At 33.0% G+C, this 19285-nt stretch overlaps 1 protein-coding gene across 8 annotated transcripts; it reads right to left on the bottom strand.

Moving 5' to 3' along the window:
- Window positions 1–120: 120 nt before the first annotated feature.
- On the bottom strand, window positions 121–17685 carry LOC128193164 (mucin-22-like). Of its 8 annotated transcripts, XM_052866457.1 has the most exons (15): window positions 17259–17678; window positions 14694–15044; window positions 13748–14098; window positions 12848–13243; window positions 12618–12751; window positions 12251–12479; window positions 11218–11229; window positions 9803–9838; window positions 9371–9436; window positions 7563–7682; window positions 7126–7143; window positions 6590–6614; window positions 6268–6319; window positions 2553–2724; window positions 121–1590 (listed from the first exon to the last, which is right to left on the bottom strand). In XM_052866457.1, the coding sequence occupies exons 1-14, from the start codon at window positions 17326–17328 to the stop codon at window positions 2557–2559; spliced, it is 2028 nt and encodes a 675-aa protein (XP_052722417.1). In that variant the 5' UTR covers window positions 17329–17678; the 3' UTR covers window positions 121–1590; window positions 2553–2556. The 8 variants fall into 8 exon arrangements, with proteins under 8 accessions (XP_052722417.1, XP_052722419.1, XP_052722422.1 ...); XM_052866459.1 differs by lacking the exon at window positions 7126–7143; XM_052866462.1 differs by lacking the exon at window positions 9371–9436 and having other exon boundaries at window positions 17259–17676.
- Window positions 17686–19285: the final 1600 nt, after the last annotated feature.

Below are 19285 nucleotides of genomic sequence, written 5' to 3'. Positions count from 1 at the left end.
GTAATTTTTTTTTCTTTGGGGGGGGGGGTGTGTTCTCAATCCTTTCAATGTGTTTGCTTAATTTGCAGCAAGTATTCAGCTTAAATAGCTTGTTTAAAAACACGACAAAAATTTTGCTTACGTGACAGGCATTTATTCACGTAATCAAGTCAATAATTACGTACACATAATGAGCATGCACACACTAGTAAATTAGTAAGAAAAATTAATCGGAAGTGAAATGGCACATTATATTGATAGTAACATCTTCGTAAAACTAAAAATCTGATTTCTGTGAAATCGAGATATAGGACAACGGACAAAGTAAATGTGAGAAAAAAAGGTAAAAACTTCGTTACAGCATTAATTATAAAATATAAGAGTAATAGATGAATAAATATTAATTATAAAATATGTCAAAAGATATGTGAGTAAATAAAATTATTGGATGACAAGATGTGAAACATGGAATACATCAAATAATAATAATAATGATTAGATTTGTAATTCATATTCTAAGCACTGCAGAGGTGTGCAGTAACTGGCTTACTTAAACAAAAATTACAGTCAAAATAAAATAACATACACTGATATTAATTATTAATTGAATGATTCTTTGACAATAGAGAACATGTAGATGTTCTTAAAAAATGACCAATCCACAAGTTTGATACGTCAGATATTTTAATAGTAAAAAAGTAGAAAAAAAACTTACAATAACAAAAAACTAAACGAGTATATATACATTGGTGTATTAATAGTAAAATTGAATAATTCTTTGACTTGACAACAGAGAACACACAACATCTGATTTGTTACATCATATCTATCATAAGCTTGCAAATATTTGGACTTCCATTTCAAAGACGTGTAAGATACTGTACATGTCCGAGTCTCGAGGCAAATTTCAAAATTTAAACAACGACCATGTTCAAAAGCACAGCGACGAATGATCATTAATACATAGCGTATCACAAAAATATAGCACTTGTTTTGTATAAAACCAATGTAAATATAATGGCAATAATCTTTTTTTGATCGTCTTATTTGCAACAGTTACTATGTTTGTATGTTTCAAATATTGTATATGCTCATTTTTTCTAGCTTATAAAGAGCAAGGCACGTTTGATTTTGTCAACAGACAAAAGTGTTAGTCATCATTTTGTAAAAGTAAATTGTGATTCGTCATTTTCTGTTACAAAATTTTGAAGTTCGGTATCGGTAATTTGGGATTGATAATAACATTTTACAGTACGCCTAAAATGATTATCATATAACTGAGGTATTGCAAGTTTTTTTAATGAAATTGAAAACTGTCGTTTTTTGTCGCACTCAATTACATGTATGACTTTGTTTTTCTTAAATTTATATCTGCATTGTATTTCAATAACAACGTTGCATAGTTAGTGAAATACAGATAGGAAAAATTCCTTTCAAATGAAAAGACACATTCATTCAACTGAAATGGTAAAAAACTAGTGCCAAAATAGGACGAAAGGAAAGACCCTGGCAAAGAACGGGAAAGGACTTCCTGTAGTCTTTATTGTCCATAGTCTGTGTTGGCCAATTGACAAGACGGCAATCATGTTCGCTTGCGTAGTTCCAAAGAAACTAAACAAATGAAAAGCAAGAAGATTTGTTAAAATAATAAAAAGAACAGGATCTAGATTAATATAGAACAAGAAGCCCATGGGCCATAGCGCTCGTTTGAGTATTAATAGTAATAACTCTGATCAAATCAGCATTACACCATCAAAATCAAAATATTTTCAGAATTAAGTACAGTAGATCTTGCACAAACTTTAAAAAATCTGCAGATTTTTATCCACATTTTGTTATAGTAAATACCAAGCTCTTTTTTGTTTTAGTATCTGTGAGAATATTTTTCTTATTTAATATCTTATCCCCTTTGTACCCGCCCCCCTTTCTTCAAGGAATTGTGGTTTGATCAATCTTTAATCTACCTGTGCTTTCACACAAGTTCCAGCTTTTTGGTTGAATGTTTTTAAGGAAGATATTTAAGGGTTTTTCTCTATACCTCCCTATGTAAAAGTTTGACACCCCCACCCCCATTGTGGTCACACCATACCCCGGGGATCATGATTTGAACAAGCTTGAATCTACACTACATGAGGATGTTTCAACATGTTTCAACACAAGTTTCAACTTTTCTGGCCAAATGATTTTTTGAGAAGATTTTTAAAGATTTTCTCAACATATTCCTAAGTAAGAATTCGTCTACAATTGTGGTCAACCCTATCAGGAATATGATTTGAGCAAACTTGAATCTTCACTACTTGAGGATGATTCCACGCAAGTTCAAGCTTTTCTGGCCAAATTGCTTTTGAGAAGAAGGTTTTGGAAAATACCAACAAATTTTTAAAGTTTGGTTGTTACTGGCCTAGTGGTTCTGGTGAAGAAGATGAAAATGAAAAATTTTACGACAACGCCGCCGCCGACGACGACGTCGACAGTGGACAGATCTTGATAAGAAAGATCACTTCAGCCGTCGGCTCAGATGAGCTAAAAAACAAAGTGAGAGAGAGAGAGAGAGATGGAGATGGAAGGCTTACTGGTTTACATCCTGACGTTGACGTGTTCGTCTGCCACCCCGTTGCTGTGTCCATTGCTAAGTCCCATTGACTCTCTAGCTCCGTTCTGTGTTCCAGCCGCCCGCTCCTCGTCTAGAGCCTCGTTATCATATCCCTCTGTGTCTTTGACCTCCTTATTAGTCTTCTTACGCGGCTAGATCAGAAAAACATCATACATTTTAAAAATTCACTTTTTGAAATTACAAGAATTGCGTTTTTCTTTATATCTATCAAAACTTTATCGCCGAAACCGACATCTTTACACTTAATCTGCTTTATCAATAGTAAACTGATAAGTGGGAATAACAGTCATAAAATTCTAATTTTTGTAAATGTGGAAATTTTCACTGCGTCTTCAGTTTGCTCTATTAGAGGTGTAAAAAGATTTACATCCATTCTTAATTCCTACACAGATCTGGTAAATGAAACGTAGCATTTTTTAATCAGGACCAATATTTTTTTTCCTTTTTACAATAAGGGCCCTCAAAGCAAAAACACAGGGCGAAACATTTTCTTATAGACAGAATCCGATAATATATTTCATTATTTAACAAAACTTTGCACTGATCAAACTATAATTCAATCTCCCTCCATTAACATCAATACATTGTCTTTTAATTTCAATATGATTTATTGATAACACATGAAAACAATTTTTGATGAAAAAACAAAAAAGTGGTTTAATAACAAATTAATTTCACAAAATGAACATACATAACAAGTTAATGTAGAACAGAATAAAATCAAATAATGCCGTTGTAAATGAATAACACTAATACAAAACTGAAGGGCAATGTGGCCCACATGATCTCCTTTAGAATGTAGTAAAACAAAAATTACGTTGTGGTAAATTAATCTTAATGAATCAAAATAACATAAAAATTGTTGACTATTTTACAAGCTTAACACAAATGATTTACTCTCTTATAATCATAAAAAATCATTTGTTTTATTTTTCTGTGTGCGTTTTTTAGTCATATCACATATTCGTGTTAAAGCCAAATCATCAAAAAAAAAAAATAATATAAAAACTGAATTTAAATTTGAGCATCCAGTGAGGCTACAGATCCAATAAAACAGCTGAAAATTATATCCTTTTTTATTTCTAATAACCCCATCACTAGATGATCAGACATAACATGGACTTATTTGCACAATAAATTCATATAATCACTGCATTTTGAACAATTACACATAATTATGAATGTTGATCACACAAGAGACAGTCCATTTGTTTTCCGTGTCCGGTCGATAGATCATGACACGAGAAAGAACTTCTTATTGGTAACTCATTCTATGTCCGTGCATATATTTACAAGACTATTTGAAAGCCATAAGGGTGATTAAACTCACACAGCTGTATTTGCGTGTATTGTTTACTTCTTGTGCGGTTTTTTTGGTAAGAATCAGTGTTGCAATTATTCAAAAAGATTCAAGGATTATGTCTTGGACAGGGTTGTGGCTTTGGTAGTGTTACCTTAATTCAGGAATATTTTCAGGAATAGATTTAGGAACATTTTCTGAGACATACAAGTGTAATATAGATATAAACGACCGTATCATTCAAGAACGACTTTTATATAATTTTTTCCCAAAGATATCAACCAGCGAGGTCTTTTTTTTTTACAATAAAATAGAGAATATATCGGAAAAAAGATAAGGATCGGATTTTGAAACAAAATAATTCTACTGAGATTTTTTTCTACACAGAGGGTTCTGGGACTATCAGCGATCGAAATTCACGCTTGCGTATTCGGTGTTGCAAATTTCCACCACACGGGATTTTCTTTCGGGTTTACTTGGCTGAGACAAATCCAGGTCTACATAATTCAACTCTTTCGTTGGTCCTTCTTCAGCTTTCTGCGAAGACCAAAACAAAAATGTCAAAAAGAGGATTGTATGGCAGGTGCTACCATCACCAAAATACTAAGTTCGCACAGCATTTGATTGTGTAAACAATACAGCGGTTTTCTTTCTGCATTTCAAGTCTGGTTTTTAATTTTTTAATGTAGCACCTTAAGTATCCATATCAAATACACCAATACAGTGTAACCAATAGAGTTGGATTCCTATTGGCAATTCATGTGTGGTTTTAAATTTTTAAAGTAGCACCTGCCGTAGACATATCATAATAATAAATTTTATTGAACAAAATATTCATAGCAAACATCATTGTACTTTTTTAAAATGACAAAACAACTCTTTCAAGTATAATACAGTCTGGTGAAAATAAAGTACTCGTGAGGCAATAAAACTTCGTTTAATTTTAAAATCCTTAAATTAGTTTTTAGTTGAAATAAGCTTTGACATTTGTACATGATAATTAATGAAGTCAAACACGAAATTGGTATATATATGTTTTGTATTATTCGCAAGGAATTCAAATCATTTATGTTCAAATGTGAAATGGATTCGTAAATAAAATAAAGCATAAAAACGACTCAATAAATGCATACATTGAGGTTGGTAAACGTAGGAATAAATATGTTTAATGCACATAGTACGTATACACAATTCTGAATACAATTCATACAAATATTCATTGGATTTCAAAACATTCAATAAAAAGTATGCAATATACAAACTGGAAATAATCACAAGAATAGCCATGTACAAATTTATGATTAATATATTCTTGAATAAAATATCGTTTAATGTAAGTATACATTGATTCTTATAAAATTTTCCCGAGAATTAGTTATTTGCTGTCTTTCTATGTCAAATCATTTTGAAACTTTGCATGTCTAAGTTTATACATGTATAGCATTATTACACCGAACTAACAAGAGTGAATGTCATTTAATCCTGGTACATCAAAATAAGTTATTGAACTATTATGACATTTAAAAATAGGTAGAAAACTAGGGTATGTCGACGATAAAACACCAAATGAAAGAACAGAGATAATCACAAAGAATTATGCATAGTCAACACACTCAATTCTCATTTTTAAACTGAAGATCTATACTTATATCTTGGTTTTAAATCATTTATAAAGCCTGTGTACCCTATTAATGATTATATAAAAACTTGAATACAAAGTCATATGATAGAACAATAGTAAAAAGATATTCGTGATATATATATATATATATATATATATATATATATATATATATATATATATATATATATATACACACACACAAGAACATTGTAGACATTTAATTAAAATATGCAATAAAAAATAATAATACATAAGGCTACATGTATTACGTATGTTGTAAAAAGCTCATTTTATTTCATATTCAAACATGTTAGAGCTTTGATTCTTTATAATTCATCATTTAATTTTTTTTCTTGGATGTTTAACCTTTGTCACGTAATATCAACAAAAAAGTTAAAAGAAATTGTCACATTATTTTCAAAATTATCTGTGTTAACATTGTCTGTTGATTCATTAACTTCTCAATATAGTTTTTATATGTACAAGGGAGTAAAATTCCTTCAACATAGATGTAATTTGAAAATGTGATTCTATAACTTTTATCTTTACTTCATCTCAAGTTGATTTTACTTTCTTTACCTCGATCGTTTTTTAAAAAAATCTTAAGTGACTTTAAAAGATACGTTAATATGAAAACATAGAAAACAATGCATAAATATATATTATAAGTACAGTGAATATAAATGCCAACATAAATATTTGTCGTTGCATGCCGTGCATCATAAGGTTAAGTGGTTATCATAAACTCACCTGTATCTTTATTTCAGGTATTTGATTATTTGTGGATCCTCCTGAGCTAGATCTACAAACATCGTAATTTTTAATCCAATAATCGTGCATGAAAACCTGATAACATTCCCATTAAACAACTATTCAAATTTAATGGTAATCTAACAACTACGGACTACAATGCTGAATTCATAATACCAATTGGTGAACAGTGTATGCGTATTTTTAAAAAAGAAATTTATCAAAAATACCCGGAAAAGAAGAGGAAAGAACTTATTATTTAAAGAGACAGATCATTCCTTAAATATTTTATTTCTAATTTCAAGAAGAACCAATCACTTACTTTGAAGAGGCTTTTGTCGTATTGTCTGGAAAAAAAATAAGAAAAATGAAGTTCATATCAAATTATGCAAAAATGAAATATCTTTTAACACGTTAAGTAAAATATTGAGATAAAAAAGTATGATTAAAGGAGTAACATACGGAATGCAACAACATAAGCAAAGATTTTTGGACAGGATGGTCATAAGTGATATGATCGTTATGATGGTAAAATAGTTGAAAACTCATACGGTTGATCATCATTAAGATCATAGAAAGATGATCTTAAATTTTGGAAATACAATTTTCAACAGATCGAGTTAAAAGCATGCTGTCTTATTTTGACAGTGATATCACACAAGAGCATGCGTGAAATGTAAAAAGAAAAAATGGTTGAAAAGATATGTGGTTATAACGGAGTTTAAGGCAACGATAGGGTAACTCTTGTGATGAACACAACAATTATTGGATCTAACAGAGGTATTATAATTGTGAGATGGTTAGTGAAATGCGAGATATCTTACTAACTTTCTTTATTTGTATATACAGAATATTTACCATTTGAAAGATCTGTAGCTGAGTAAAACAATGATGTTAACATAAGAATAGAAATGTTTATCATAGCATTATGAGTATTGCTGAACAGTACTATACTGGTTAAGGACAAGATGACAGAATTCAAGCTCAAGAACGTTAATGCTTACAATCATTATATTTCAGATATAATCAATATCAAATTTGGTCACGTTATGATTGTTTTGAAAAAAATAATAATTATCATCTTATCTTTTGCATTTGACAACATATTTCACTGTTTATGTTGTTTTCAAATTAAAAAACCCCCACATAATTACCACAATTTACAAATATTTTACAAATATTGTGTCTATTTAAGACTTCATAAAAAACTGATCAACACATATTGCATGCCTATTGTTGTGCTAATAAAAATAATTTTAATAGTAAGATGGTTAAGAAATGTTGTAAAAACTTACAAGATTCTCCCGCCGACTTCCTTCTCAGAATCAGGAAGTAAACAAGCACCAGAATGATCACGATCAGGACTACGACCCCGCCCACCACCGCGCCCACAATCAATCCAGTGTTTGATTCAGCTGTAACGTACAACAGGTAAACTCACCTTGATATGTAACAATCATGTAATTAGGCATGAAGTTGATACTCTTCTTAATATTGCCAGTAATTGTTTTCACATTTATATCAAAATGATATATAGTCAGACAGAAATCGTTACATTTAATTTAATATTTGATTTTTAGTTTTTATAATTTTAAAAATAAAATTTCAGAAAAGATCAATATCTTTTAAACAGTTAACTAATATTTTGTATCGTGGATATGATAAGAAATGGGGATTATATAAATACATTTGATCAATTTGTAAACCAAAAAATTGAAACCAATTCAAAGGCCTTTTTTGAGTTAATAAGCACTTTGTTACAAAGAGCAAAGTACATTTTTGATAACTATTAGTATCCGATAACAATACAATTAATTTATAAATTTAATAAAGGATGAAAGATATGTATGATGCATTTTTGTATAAAAGAATTACACTGCAATTCAACTTACAAAAAGAAATTTAATTTATAGGAGATACTATTGTGTGGAAATATAGAATTACATTATGTCATAAATGCAAAACGGGTTACGAAAACTTCAGTTAAAATGATATTAAATAATTTATAAAACATTTCCAACAATTTAGTTCTGTGAAGAAAACCATCCCCTAATTATAAACAAAGCAATATATTTGAATGAATAAAACATTTTGCTAAAACATTGTGAATATAATGACTATGGTAAATATTGGCGATAATTTTTAATGTTAAGAGTTTTAAACACACCAGTTGCCATAATACTTATAATTTCTGAAAACTATTGAAATAATATTATACATGTACAATCATATAAAATACTTTTTCCCAATTTTTTACTTTACATCTCCCTACCTTGCTCACCTTCAATAAAAATAAAGAATAACTTTTATATGAATCAAATTATTAAGTTACACACAACTGTACCACAGAAATGGCTTATTGTGGGTACTTTGTGAAAGTTACGATTAAAAATACGATTAAAAATACCTAAACGTGAAAGGCTCACATTACAATATAAGGAGAGCGATTGTAGTTCAAAATGGTACATTTTGTTTGCTGTTCACATTTGCATTTTAATTCTATTTTGGGCAGGAAAATTACGTTTATATATTTGCACAATTAGATGTGGTTCTACTAGCATGTCAAGAAATGCATGGCACTTAAGCAAGAGTTCTGATATAAAGCCAGTGTGTTGCAAGACAATGATCTAAATGATGTTAAAGAGAGGATTGAATGTGGAACATATTTATAAACCGTCTCTTATAGAGTATTGTCTTTATGTATCTACATTGCATGTAGCAGTTTACATTGCATACATATATATCTGCTTGTTTTTATTTTGCACAAGTGTCAGTTTTATTGCGTACCTGCTAAACATAAGATAGGTATAAATTCACGAGTCTCTTATCATTGGATTATAGTGTTGCTACAAATTTTGTAAAGAGTATATTTAAAAGACAAACACGGCTTTTAACCAAATCGTTTATCAAAAGGAAATATACATAATCTCTCATTGGTAAAGTAAGCATACTTGCAGGAATAAATACCCTACACAAGCGAATCGTTGATTAAATGATTAAATAATTCAGTGTATATATATTTTCTGTTTATTATATGATACAACACATGTACACATCGGTATACAAAGCGCAATATGAGGCACGTGTAAGGTGCAGGATTTACCGGTGTTTTGACCTTGAGTAACCACCTTGCGAGTGGTCGTAGAAGTGGTAGTGGATGGCGTGGTGACTATTGCAGACAACAAACGAAAAGGCATGTGAAAAAAAATTGTCGTAGTGATAGCAGCTTATACAATTAATGTAGTGTAAAAACGTATACCTGTAGACTTAATTATTTTATTCATTTTCACAGTTGTTGACCTCATCATAAAACGTTCATTAAAAAATGTTATCTGAACAAGACCTCCCGTCGTTTTTCTTAGAAAAGAACTTGAGGCGATGGTCAACAGCTAGATTAAAGCTCAGAGTCGTTATTTTTTCCGAATACAATAAGTCTATACTTTAGGAGACAATACTTAAAATAAACAAAGTTCCACTGCCTGCTTAAGTTGATCACTATTGGTCAAAGATCTTTTTAATTAACAGATTTGCATACCTTCAGGTGTCGTCGAAGTTGTCGAAGATGGAAGATCTGTAAGAAAAAGTCTTTAGTATCACCTCATCAGTTACAAAAAACAATACTTGACACTTAAGGTAATACAAAAAGAGTGAAAATATATGAGTAAAATATGTTTAAATCAGGTAACATTGTCAATATTACAATGATATTAAAGGGAATCCAAAGCCAAGGCTACTCTATCATTAGTTCATAGCTCATTCATTCGCTATATGAAATTCGGTATAAAATGAAATCGGGTATATAATGTCATTTTACATTTCTTCCCGATGACGAAATTTTCAAAATTCGTTAAAGTTATGGGTAAAAGAAATGGTTTTTCCCTGTCCTGGTAATTTTTGGAACCGTAGTAGTACTGGACATGGATTGTTTTGTTTGAGATAGGTCAAAGTACTGGTGCAATCGCAACTTTTTTAGCTTTTCTAGTAAGAAAAACAACCTCAAAAGCATTGCGTATGTGTACATGACAACTACCTCAATGTTTCATAACATGGAAATAAATGTAATGTTATTATCTATTCTTATAAAGAATAGGGTTCTTTAATAAATTCAATATTTACTTTGAAATACATTTTTAAAGAAGCATTTTTCTGCTTAGCTAGTACTTTAAGCAAATGGAAGCGACTCCAATTTCTTATAGATATAAATATTTTGTTTTAAGTAAATGCATTTAATGTGATTTCCCAAGCACTGTCAAAAAGGCGATTGAGCAATGATTAGATTGTACAAGTAGGTGTACAGCTGTATTGCTGAAACAATAACAATTGTGAAGTTTAGTGTAGGATTCTAAATGATGAAAAGGGTGTTCGGTTATTTCCTTACTCAATTTTGGTAAAGTTGTTGGTTTATTACAGAACTAGAAATAAGTAAGGATGTTTGTGTATTTCAGAACTTGGTGCTAGTAAGGTTGCTGGTGTTTTACATTACTGGTCAAAGGTAAGGTAAGGGTTAGAATTATGATTTATTTCACAACTTGATATTGGTAGGATGGTTGTTTTACAGTGTTGTTCAAAGGTTGTTTAACTAGTACAATATTCAGTCGGGAAGCAATGTCTCAAAAGCATGTACTAAGTCAAAGAAGGGTTAAGGTATCTTACAGTAGTTTTCGGTTATGTAATAAATCGGGGTGTCTTGAATTACATAAACCCGGTAATTCAATGGTTAATGTATTATTAGTGCTTCACATGGTTGAGGTATTTCATAAAACATTTCCAACAAGCTGTTTTGAGACTTTTCAAGTTCTTTTTAACGTTAGGTACTATTTGATTCTCTAAACCATCTATTGTTATGGTGGACGAATTCAAGTCCCTATTAGTCGCTAACGGGGGCCATGCAGTTAACGGGTAGTGTAACTCTATCATTGTAAACTAGATCTATCTAATAACAAATCTTACCTTTAGTTAGGTCTAAAAAGCATATAAATCCATAACAAATGAACTATATCACGATCCCGATGTGGTTATTTACATCAATTTTTTAAATCAATAACACAAAAAATGATACAAAATTACTTGTGGATGACCAAAGGAAGCCTTTACTAATCGCTGCTTCTGAGTCGGGATCAAGATCGGTGCAGTTAGAAAATGCCAACAAACACAATACGCAGAGAATCCCAAGTTAATAAACACAGGGTAAAAAACACTGCTAATAAACATCAGAAAAAAAAATCAAAACCACCTCCAGTAAGTCAAATACAATCCATATTTCCAACCATAGAAGCAGGCTATAAATTCAACAGTCCTTTATGAGAGCACTGTAGCTAACGATAAACAAGGATCAAGTAGAAGACTTCTCAGATACTTTTATACGTAGAACCTTTTACAAATATTGCTGCTTTTTAAGGTCACTACAATGATTTAGATACCCGAAAAGTACAATATTCCCCGAACCATAAGGGCGAGGTGAATATTGTACTTTAAGGCAAATTTAAGTTACTTTGTTGATCGAAAAAAACCCTGAATTTTACTATTTGTTGATTTACCGAAAAACGATACAGTTATGAAATCAAGCGAGGAAAACCTCATTCCCTTTGTCTAATCTTAAGTCACAGCCGAACAATCTACTGGACGTCAGACAGGATGACCACCAATCCTAGCATATTGGAAATATCCCAGCTATTTTTAGTTCAATGACTAGAGCAATGTAGGTTGCCTTTAAGTTTTGTCAAAGATTGCCATAAAAAGTTTAATTGTTTTAAACCTTGTCTTGCCTAGCCTATGAATTTCAAATTTCAATATAGTAAATTAGCATTAAGATTCATGATTTATGTAGCATTAAGATTCAAATTTTGACTAAACTGAAAAACAAAAAATTAACATATTGGAACAAAGCAAACTGACATGGACCTTCAAAGTGAACAAATATACTAATACACACTCTTTGCACTACACATTTGGATATATCATGAACTATTGAGTCTTGACGTACCTAGTGAGATGGTCACAAACTGCTTTGCAGTTCCTGAATTGCACTGACTTGAGTACCCCGACTCGCACAAGATCTCTGTCCGGATGTCGCTACTGGTGATATTGTAGGTCACGGTACTGGACCGGATGTTCTGGCAGTTTGGACCGGAAGTGGTCATAGAGTGGACAGCTGCGTTCGACAGCCCGGTGAAAGTCGGGGCACCAGCTGTCTTAGCACACCACCGGATAGTCTACAAACAAATCAAATGTTAAATCTTCTTAGATTTTTTCTTAGATTTAGATTCTAAGATTTTAGATTTGTTATCATTTCATCAAATTCATGGCCAAAACACTAGGTATTTTAAAATCGTATTTGAGTAATGACCTACAGCATTTTGGTCACTTCCAATCTGACCAGTACACGTGAGTTCTATGACTGTTCCATTTCTGAATTCTCTCTGACTGGTGTCCACTCCTGATCCCGCTTCCCTGACCTTTGGAGTTTCAATCAACATGGGTTGTACTGAATCAACGAAATAAAACATTGCTTGTTATCACTTATGAATGATAAAAAAGAAGAATGGTAACTTCAATGAAGCAAAAAACCAGCGATACCTACCCGTGTAAGAAACCTTGACCGGGTATGTGATTTCAGAAAACGCGCCGGTGGCACCAGTTCCAAATCCTGATAAACTGCACTCATACTCCGTGAAGTCGAGAGGGCACTGGACGCTGTCTTTACGGATGACCATACTTAGGTGCGCAGTGGGCGGGGAGGCGACTGTTCCCGTCACGTTGGCTCTGTTCTGTAAGGTTTGGTCCTGCCATTGTATCGTAGCACCAGTAACAGACACCACATTGTTTAAGGTGCCAGATGGGGATCTCCTCTTTAGCTGTAGGAAGAACAGATTTTGCAGTGTTTCAGGCTTGTTGAGAGTGCAGACGACAACCAGATCTTCCTCTTTGTATCTAACAATTTGTGGTTTGGTTTCAATTTGAATTATCTTTGTGGATGCTAAAATATTGAAGAGAAAACTCAAAGTCACATTCGCTGTTTGTTCAAAAATAAGACAGTTCTTCAGTAAATAATACAATGTTCAGATATACTACTATTTTTTTTTAATTAATACTTAATAAAACTGATACTGCCGTTTACATGATCGTTGTTCAACAACGTCTAATAGTCATGCATTGTGACCTGGATCATCAGTCTACGACAACATGATCGTGAGTCTTTGAGATTAGGATCTTCAGTCTGTAAGACCATGGTCATCTGTCACTGAGACTGGGGTCTTAAGTGTACGAGACCAAAACTCAAGTACATTTAAACAGAAAAAGAATTCACAAGATTCTTAATGACTAGCTTATTTTGTATAACAGGAAATTTACATATGTATTAAAAGTTGTCCAATTGAACTATCGGGTAAACATTGTAGCCAATGAAAAAAAAACAAGATCAATATTCTAGTCAGAGTTAATGATGGTCAGTCCCTGTGTGTGATTTGTATCAACAACTTACTGACATTGAGAGTGATTTGATTGCTCTGGGCAGACGACAGTGCAGTACCCAAACCAATGTTGTAGGAGATGTCGCACCGGAACTCCACCAAGTTATCCTGCCAGGTAGGAGTCCAGGTAAAGTTGTGAGAGAGACTGAAGGTTCCGTTCTCCAGGAACGACCCACTGGAGCTGGTGTCGGACAGGACACGGTGAAATGTCGCATTCTGATTGGCTCCGTTATAAGTCTCTCGCTGCAGAAGGTGGACGACGGGTTCCGGTCTGCCGGTATTTCCACTACAGGTGAATTGGATGGGTGTTCCTTCACTCACATCTCTGCTTGAGACTGATAGGCTGAGCTGTTCGGGAGAAGCTGTAACAATAAAGATAGATCCATTTCACCGCTTGTCTTATCTTAATTACACTCAAGATACTGTTGTTTGTTTGGTTTTTTTCAATGACAGTGTTCTTGGAACTATTTTTTTTTGTCGTTGTCTTCTTTTTGTAACTTATTAATATTTGTGGGCATCAGTTTTCATGGACTTAATGAAAATCACAGATTCAAGATACGTCATTTCATGGACAATGAACACTTCAAAGACAACAACACAATCCACTGAAAATGATGCTCAACGAATATAAATAGATGTAACCGAAGTATTGTACAAACAGTTCAACATTCTCTTTTGCATAGATTTTCTCAATATTGATATCAAGTCTCGTACTTTTATCAATGTAAACATATTCTTCTTTTAGGAACTGAGTTACTTACTTGAAATATTTGAAAACTGTGTCTTTATTGATATACTTTAAATGGTCCTAAAGTCAAACCTGATACAAGAGGTACAATAAATTTTGTTTGTCAATTAAAACTAGGACCGTACTTGATCGAGGTTGGATGTCTTTGAACGTACACCGAGAGTCCAAAATGTTTGCTTTGTAATCACATAGTAATAACGACCCCTTACCGAGAGTTCTGATCGTAAACAGGTCTTGGGCCGCCCCATCTGACCCCGTCACCATGGCGACGTAGTCCCCCTCGTGGGTCACGAAGTCCGTCCGGTAGATGGTGACGTTGACTCGCCGTGTGTCCCCGTCCACGGCGCCGGTTTGGACGTTTGCTGCCATCGTCCAATTTGCGTTGGTGGTGACGGTGAGGTCAACCACCCTGAGGATTTCTTCGGTGCCATTGGCGCCCAGCCGAGAGACGGTGAATTCTGAGGAGTTGTCGGGGGTGGTGTAGGTCAGGTAAAAACGAGCCTCCTCCCCAAGCTTAGCCTCCACTACTTTGGGTGTCGTGACGTAGGTGGTCACTGGGACTAAAAAAAAAACATATAAGATATATGAGTAAACTACGTAAACTTTAAACACGAGTTGCTTTCAATTTATGTTAATAGAGATTCTTGCTAAGGACATGCGCAATTTACATACACTGAGAATTATATATGGGAAGAGTATTAATTTGAATATAAATTCACAAGTCTTCAAAAAAACATTTGAGCAGACAACCTTGTTATTATTATACATGTATTTTGATCAAATTAATGAATTCTATTCCGGTTAAAAATAGATATACAAAAAAAACTTAAGTTGAAATATACACACAAGTTACATGTTTCTTACAGCAAAGACTTCAAAATGTGACATTTTTTTCTGTGAATGTATAGACATGAACAAAAATAAATGTCGCGGAAAACAGCTAAAAAAAATGTTGGTACAAGAATAATTGCGGGTAAAATCCCATCTCACTTTTTGGTCACTTAAAATTGATCTCTTAACGAGAAAATGGAAACAAAAACTGAGTCAGTGCTTAATAGATAAATATAAAAAGTGAACGGAATTAAGTTTGCTTGTGAAATGGAATTGATAAAGGTATCGTTATGACTATTTTTTTTTGTTCTTATCAGAAGCAATTTCTGTCAAAATAGGTGTCAGATTGGTTAATTCAGAATTTGTATACAGTTTACTAGAAATATGTTTAAGAATTGTGTCCCTATCTTGTTGCTACTACACGTTACAAGTGGCAATCTATGGTAATTAGCATTTGGAAGGGGATTGCAATTCTGACTTTCACGATCCTGGAGCCTTTAGTCGGTTGTCCCCAGTGGTTGTTATTATTTACTGTGATGTCTTCCTTAACACATAATGTGTCGTCTAAAATTATTGTGTACTTGCTTCATGTAATACTGTGACACAGAGAAAGGGGGGGGGGGGGATCAAGCTAAAATCAAGTTAAGGGTTCCAATTAGTGGAAAGCAAAAGATTACACAATTTTTAATCATGGTATATTATAAAAATTTTCAGTTAAATAAGCTGAGTTTCTTTCAATGCAAACATTTCCACAAAGAGGGATAGGGAATAACTCTACAATGTCGCTGTTACGTTGAAATAGTTGAACGTTTTATCTATTGATTTTTTAAAAAGTTTACTTCTTTAGTAATAATTACATTTTTGACTAAGATTATCAGTGTTTCGTACATGTAATATCATCCATGACGTGGCAATTTTCATTTTTTTTTTGGGGGGGGGGGGGGGGGGTTGGTCATCGTTATTATTTAATTTTTTTCAGTTTACGGGCGGGTAAACATAGTCAGTAAATCTACAAGTTAATCAACCTTCTTTAAGAATTCTATATGATAATATACATTTTAAGGGCTGCATGACTTTGTATAAAGCCCGTGACATCGGCTGGTAGAGAACAGGATTCGTGTATCAAGTCCATACACATCCTCCACTGGGCACTCGACAGCTCTTTTTTTTATTACAGTTATATGATAATAACATGCCATTATAGTTTAAAATATGAAGATAATTTTTTTTATCATTTAACTTTTTTAATATACTTGTTAATAGTTCCAAGTTTTTTTTTACTTTTGTGGACACTTATACTGAAAAATTTCCCGTTGAAGCATTCTAAGATAAAAAAAAACTTCTGAGTCTATATCTATTTTGACGTATCGTTGACATTTTTTACAGCATATTATAGAAAACTATAATGATAAAAAAAAATCAATCATTATTTTTTTCAGCCAAAAAATTGATTGATGATAAAGAATACAGAAAACCACACCCTTTGATGACCGTAATTCCCGACCCCCACCCTCGCCTTGCCTCCGCTTGTCCCTGTCGCTAATGCCAGGTTAATGTGCCCAGTTGTGTTGAAAGGGCTTTCTTCTACACTTAGATTCGGGTGTCTCTTTTCGTTAGAATTAATGATCGCTAATAGCCTACAGACACAATTCATTAAATGTCAGATACAGTTGTAAATCAGTTTGTGTCAGTTTAAGTTCGGGATGTACATCAAAATATGGGGTTAAATATGCTAAATACCCCAGAGTGTCCTTTACATTCCATTAATGTCGATGTTTTGTGCAGATAACTGTTTATGTTTTGGCGAGATGGTTTATCTGCTAATGGAGTCTTTAACTAAAGTACAATCAACATAAGTATATGAGAGGCAACCGCCGGAGAATATCAAAGTATATAGTAAAAACATCTGACGCCCTTCTTACAATTCCACAATTATTTCTTACCTGTCTGAGCTATAGATCCCCCAAAAAACACAGAAAATAGAATTAAGGCGGTGAACGTATTTTGCTCCATAGTACTCACGAAGTCCGTGATGTCTGATGAGCCGCTATATCCAGGCGGATTTGAGTCAGTGTAAGTATACGATTATTGGGGTCACTGACAGACTCATTGACCAGGGTCAAACTCCACGCCTCCTTCACAAAGTCTATCAAAAGAAAGGAAGAATCAATTCACTAGAGGTTTCTTTTTGAGTTCACTGCAAATGAGTATTTCTACGTTGATTTCTGTTGCACGTACATGAAGTGGGAGAGACAGAATGGGATACGCTTCAAGTGACCTGTGTCCTTTCTGGGGGTCTCTTCCTAGTCCCCCACACTCTGTCCCCGGGCTAAATTGGTATCGATGCTGACCGCAATATCATTTTCTTTATCAGTCTCAATTTGTTAAATTCTTAAAAATTATAAATACATACATTTGATCTTGATTTGTCTAAAAGTGTTTAATAAAACAAAGGCAAGACAATTTGATGTTAAAATCGTTCCCCTTAAGGAGCCCAGCTTGAGACTTCTCAAACGCGGAAATGACTCGCTGTAATATGTAACCCCAACATTGACACATCAATAAAAGTTGGAGATTTTAATGGATTGATAGATAATTCTCATTATGTGAATGATGTTGTTAAACCTGGGCCCACTCGTAAAGAGGGCGAGTGTGTAATTTATATCACCCTGACCCCTTTGTTGTCGCATCAGCGAAGACAGCGCACGAATGGGCAATTTTGTTAAATAAACTTTGCTCGCTAAATTTAACACACAACCCACGTAGTAACGTAAAGTGAAAAAAAAATGAAGAATTATTTAAGTAATGTAAATTTAAAGAAAAAACATTTCTGTTACGAAAAGAGGGGAGACATTATTGTATTCATGATGCTATGATATTGAAAAAAAATCTTGTACATATGAAATATTATATATAGCTTACTTATTGTAAACCATAAGAAAGCCCAATTATTGTCTATTATGACTGGGTTATTTTGTCAATAAAATGTTGTGATGTAATAGGACATTTTCACCTGCGTCATCAACTCAAACCGGATTCAACGAGTCCTTAATGGGCCACAACTATCCAGGTAGCCAGCAATTCTATTAGTCAATGGGGGTAATTCTGCAGATTTTAATTATCAACACGGTTATCAGACTATTCGGCTACCCCCCCCCCCCTTTCCAATCCTTAATCATTCTTTTTTTTCAGCTTTTCATACGATCCCCATACTATCCATGCGCAGATCAAGACATTTTCCCCGGGGTGTTTTTGTTGTTGTTGTTTTTGTTGTTGTTTTGGGGGTTTTTTTCCTGAAGTTTACTAAGTGAATTGAATTTTTTTTAATCAACCCTAAACATCTGCGCATGCTCTGTTGGGATGATAAACATACTAGTGCTTCATTTAAGATTAAAAATGAATTTAAAACTATCCTTAACAATTTAAATTGTTAAATGTATTATTATTATTATTATAATACGTTTTTAAATATGAGTGAATCATTTTTACTCGGCCAAGATCTATCGGTTATATGTATTTTGAGAAATAAACAAACTAGTGTAAGAAGAATACAATAATATCATACAGCTACTACGGTTGTATCTAGGGAAAGGGCAAAAAAAAAATCGAAAACAGTCGGTTGAAGGGAAATAACGCAAGTATTTCAGAATATTAACACAAACACATTTAACGTTTTTATGAGTGTTTTAGTTTTATTAAATCCTTTTATGGTGTTTAATTTTAAACTAAATCTAGTTGACAACACACAGACTTTATTTAAACGCTAGTGATTCCTGGGTCATGGTGATTCAGTGTTTATTTGTTGGAAACAATAACTCCAATAGTTTGTCATTATGGTGATCCTTATATATTATCCTCGGATAAAAACCATTAAAACATCTACCATAGACAAAGACATGTACAATCATTATAATATTTGATTTCAAAACTGACAAATGAACGGCACTTTGTTATTAATATTCAGATTTAC

Source organism: Crassostrea angulata, chromosome 7 (genome assembly GCF_025612915.1).
Source record: "Crassostrea angulata isolate pt1a10 chromosome 7, ASM2561291v2, whole genome shotgun sequence".
Classification (NCBI taxonomy): Eukaryota; Metazoa; Mollusca; class Bivalvia; order Ostreida; family Ostreidae; genus Magallana; species Magallana angulata.
The sequence above is the reverse complement of the archived record's forward strand: the minus strand, read 5'-3'. Positions and strand labels throughout refer to the sequence as shown.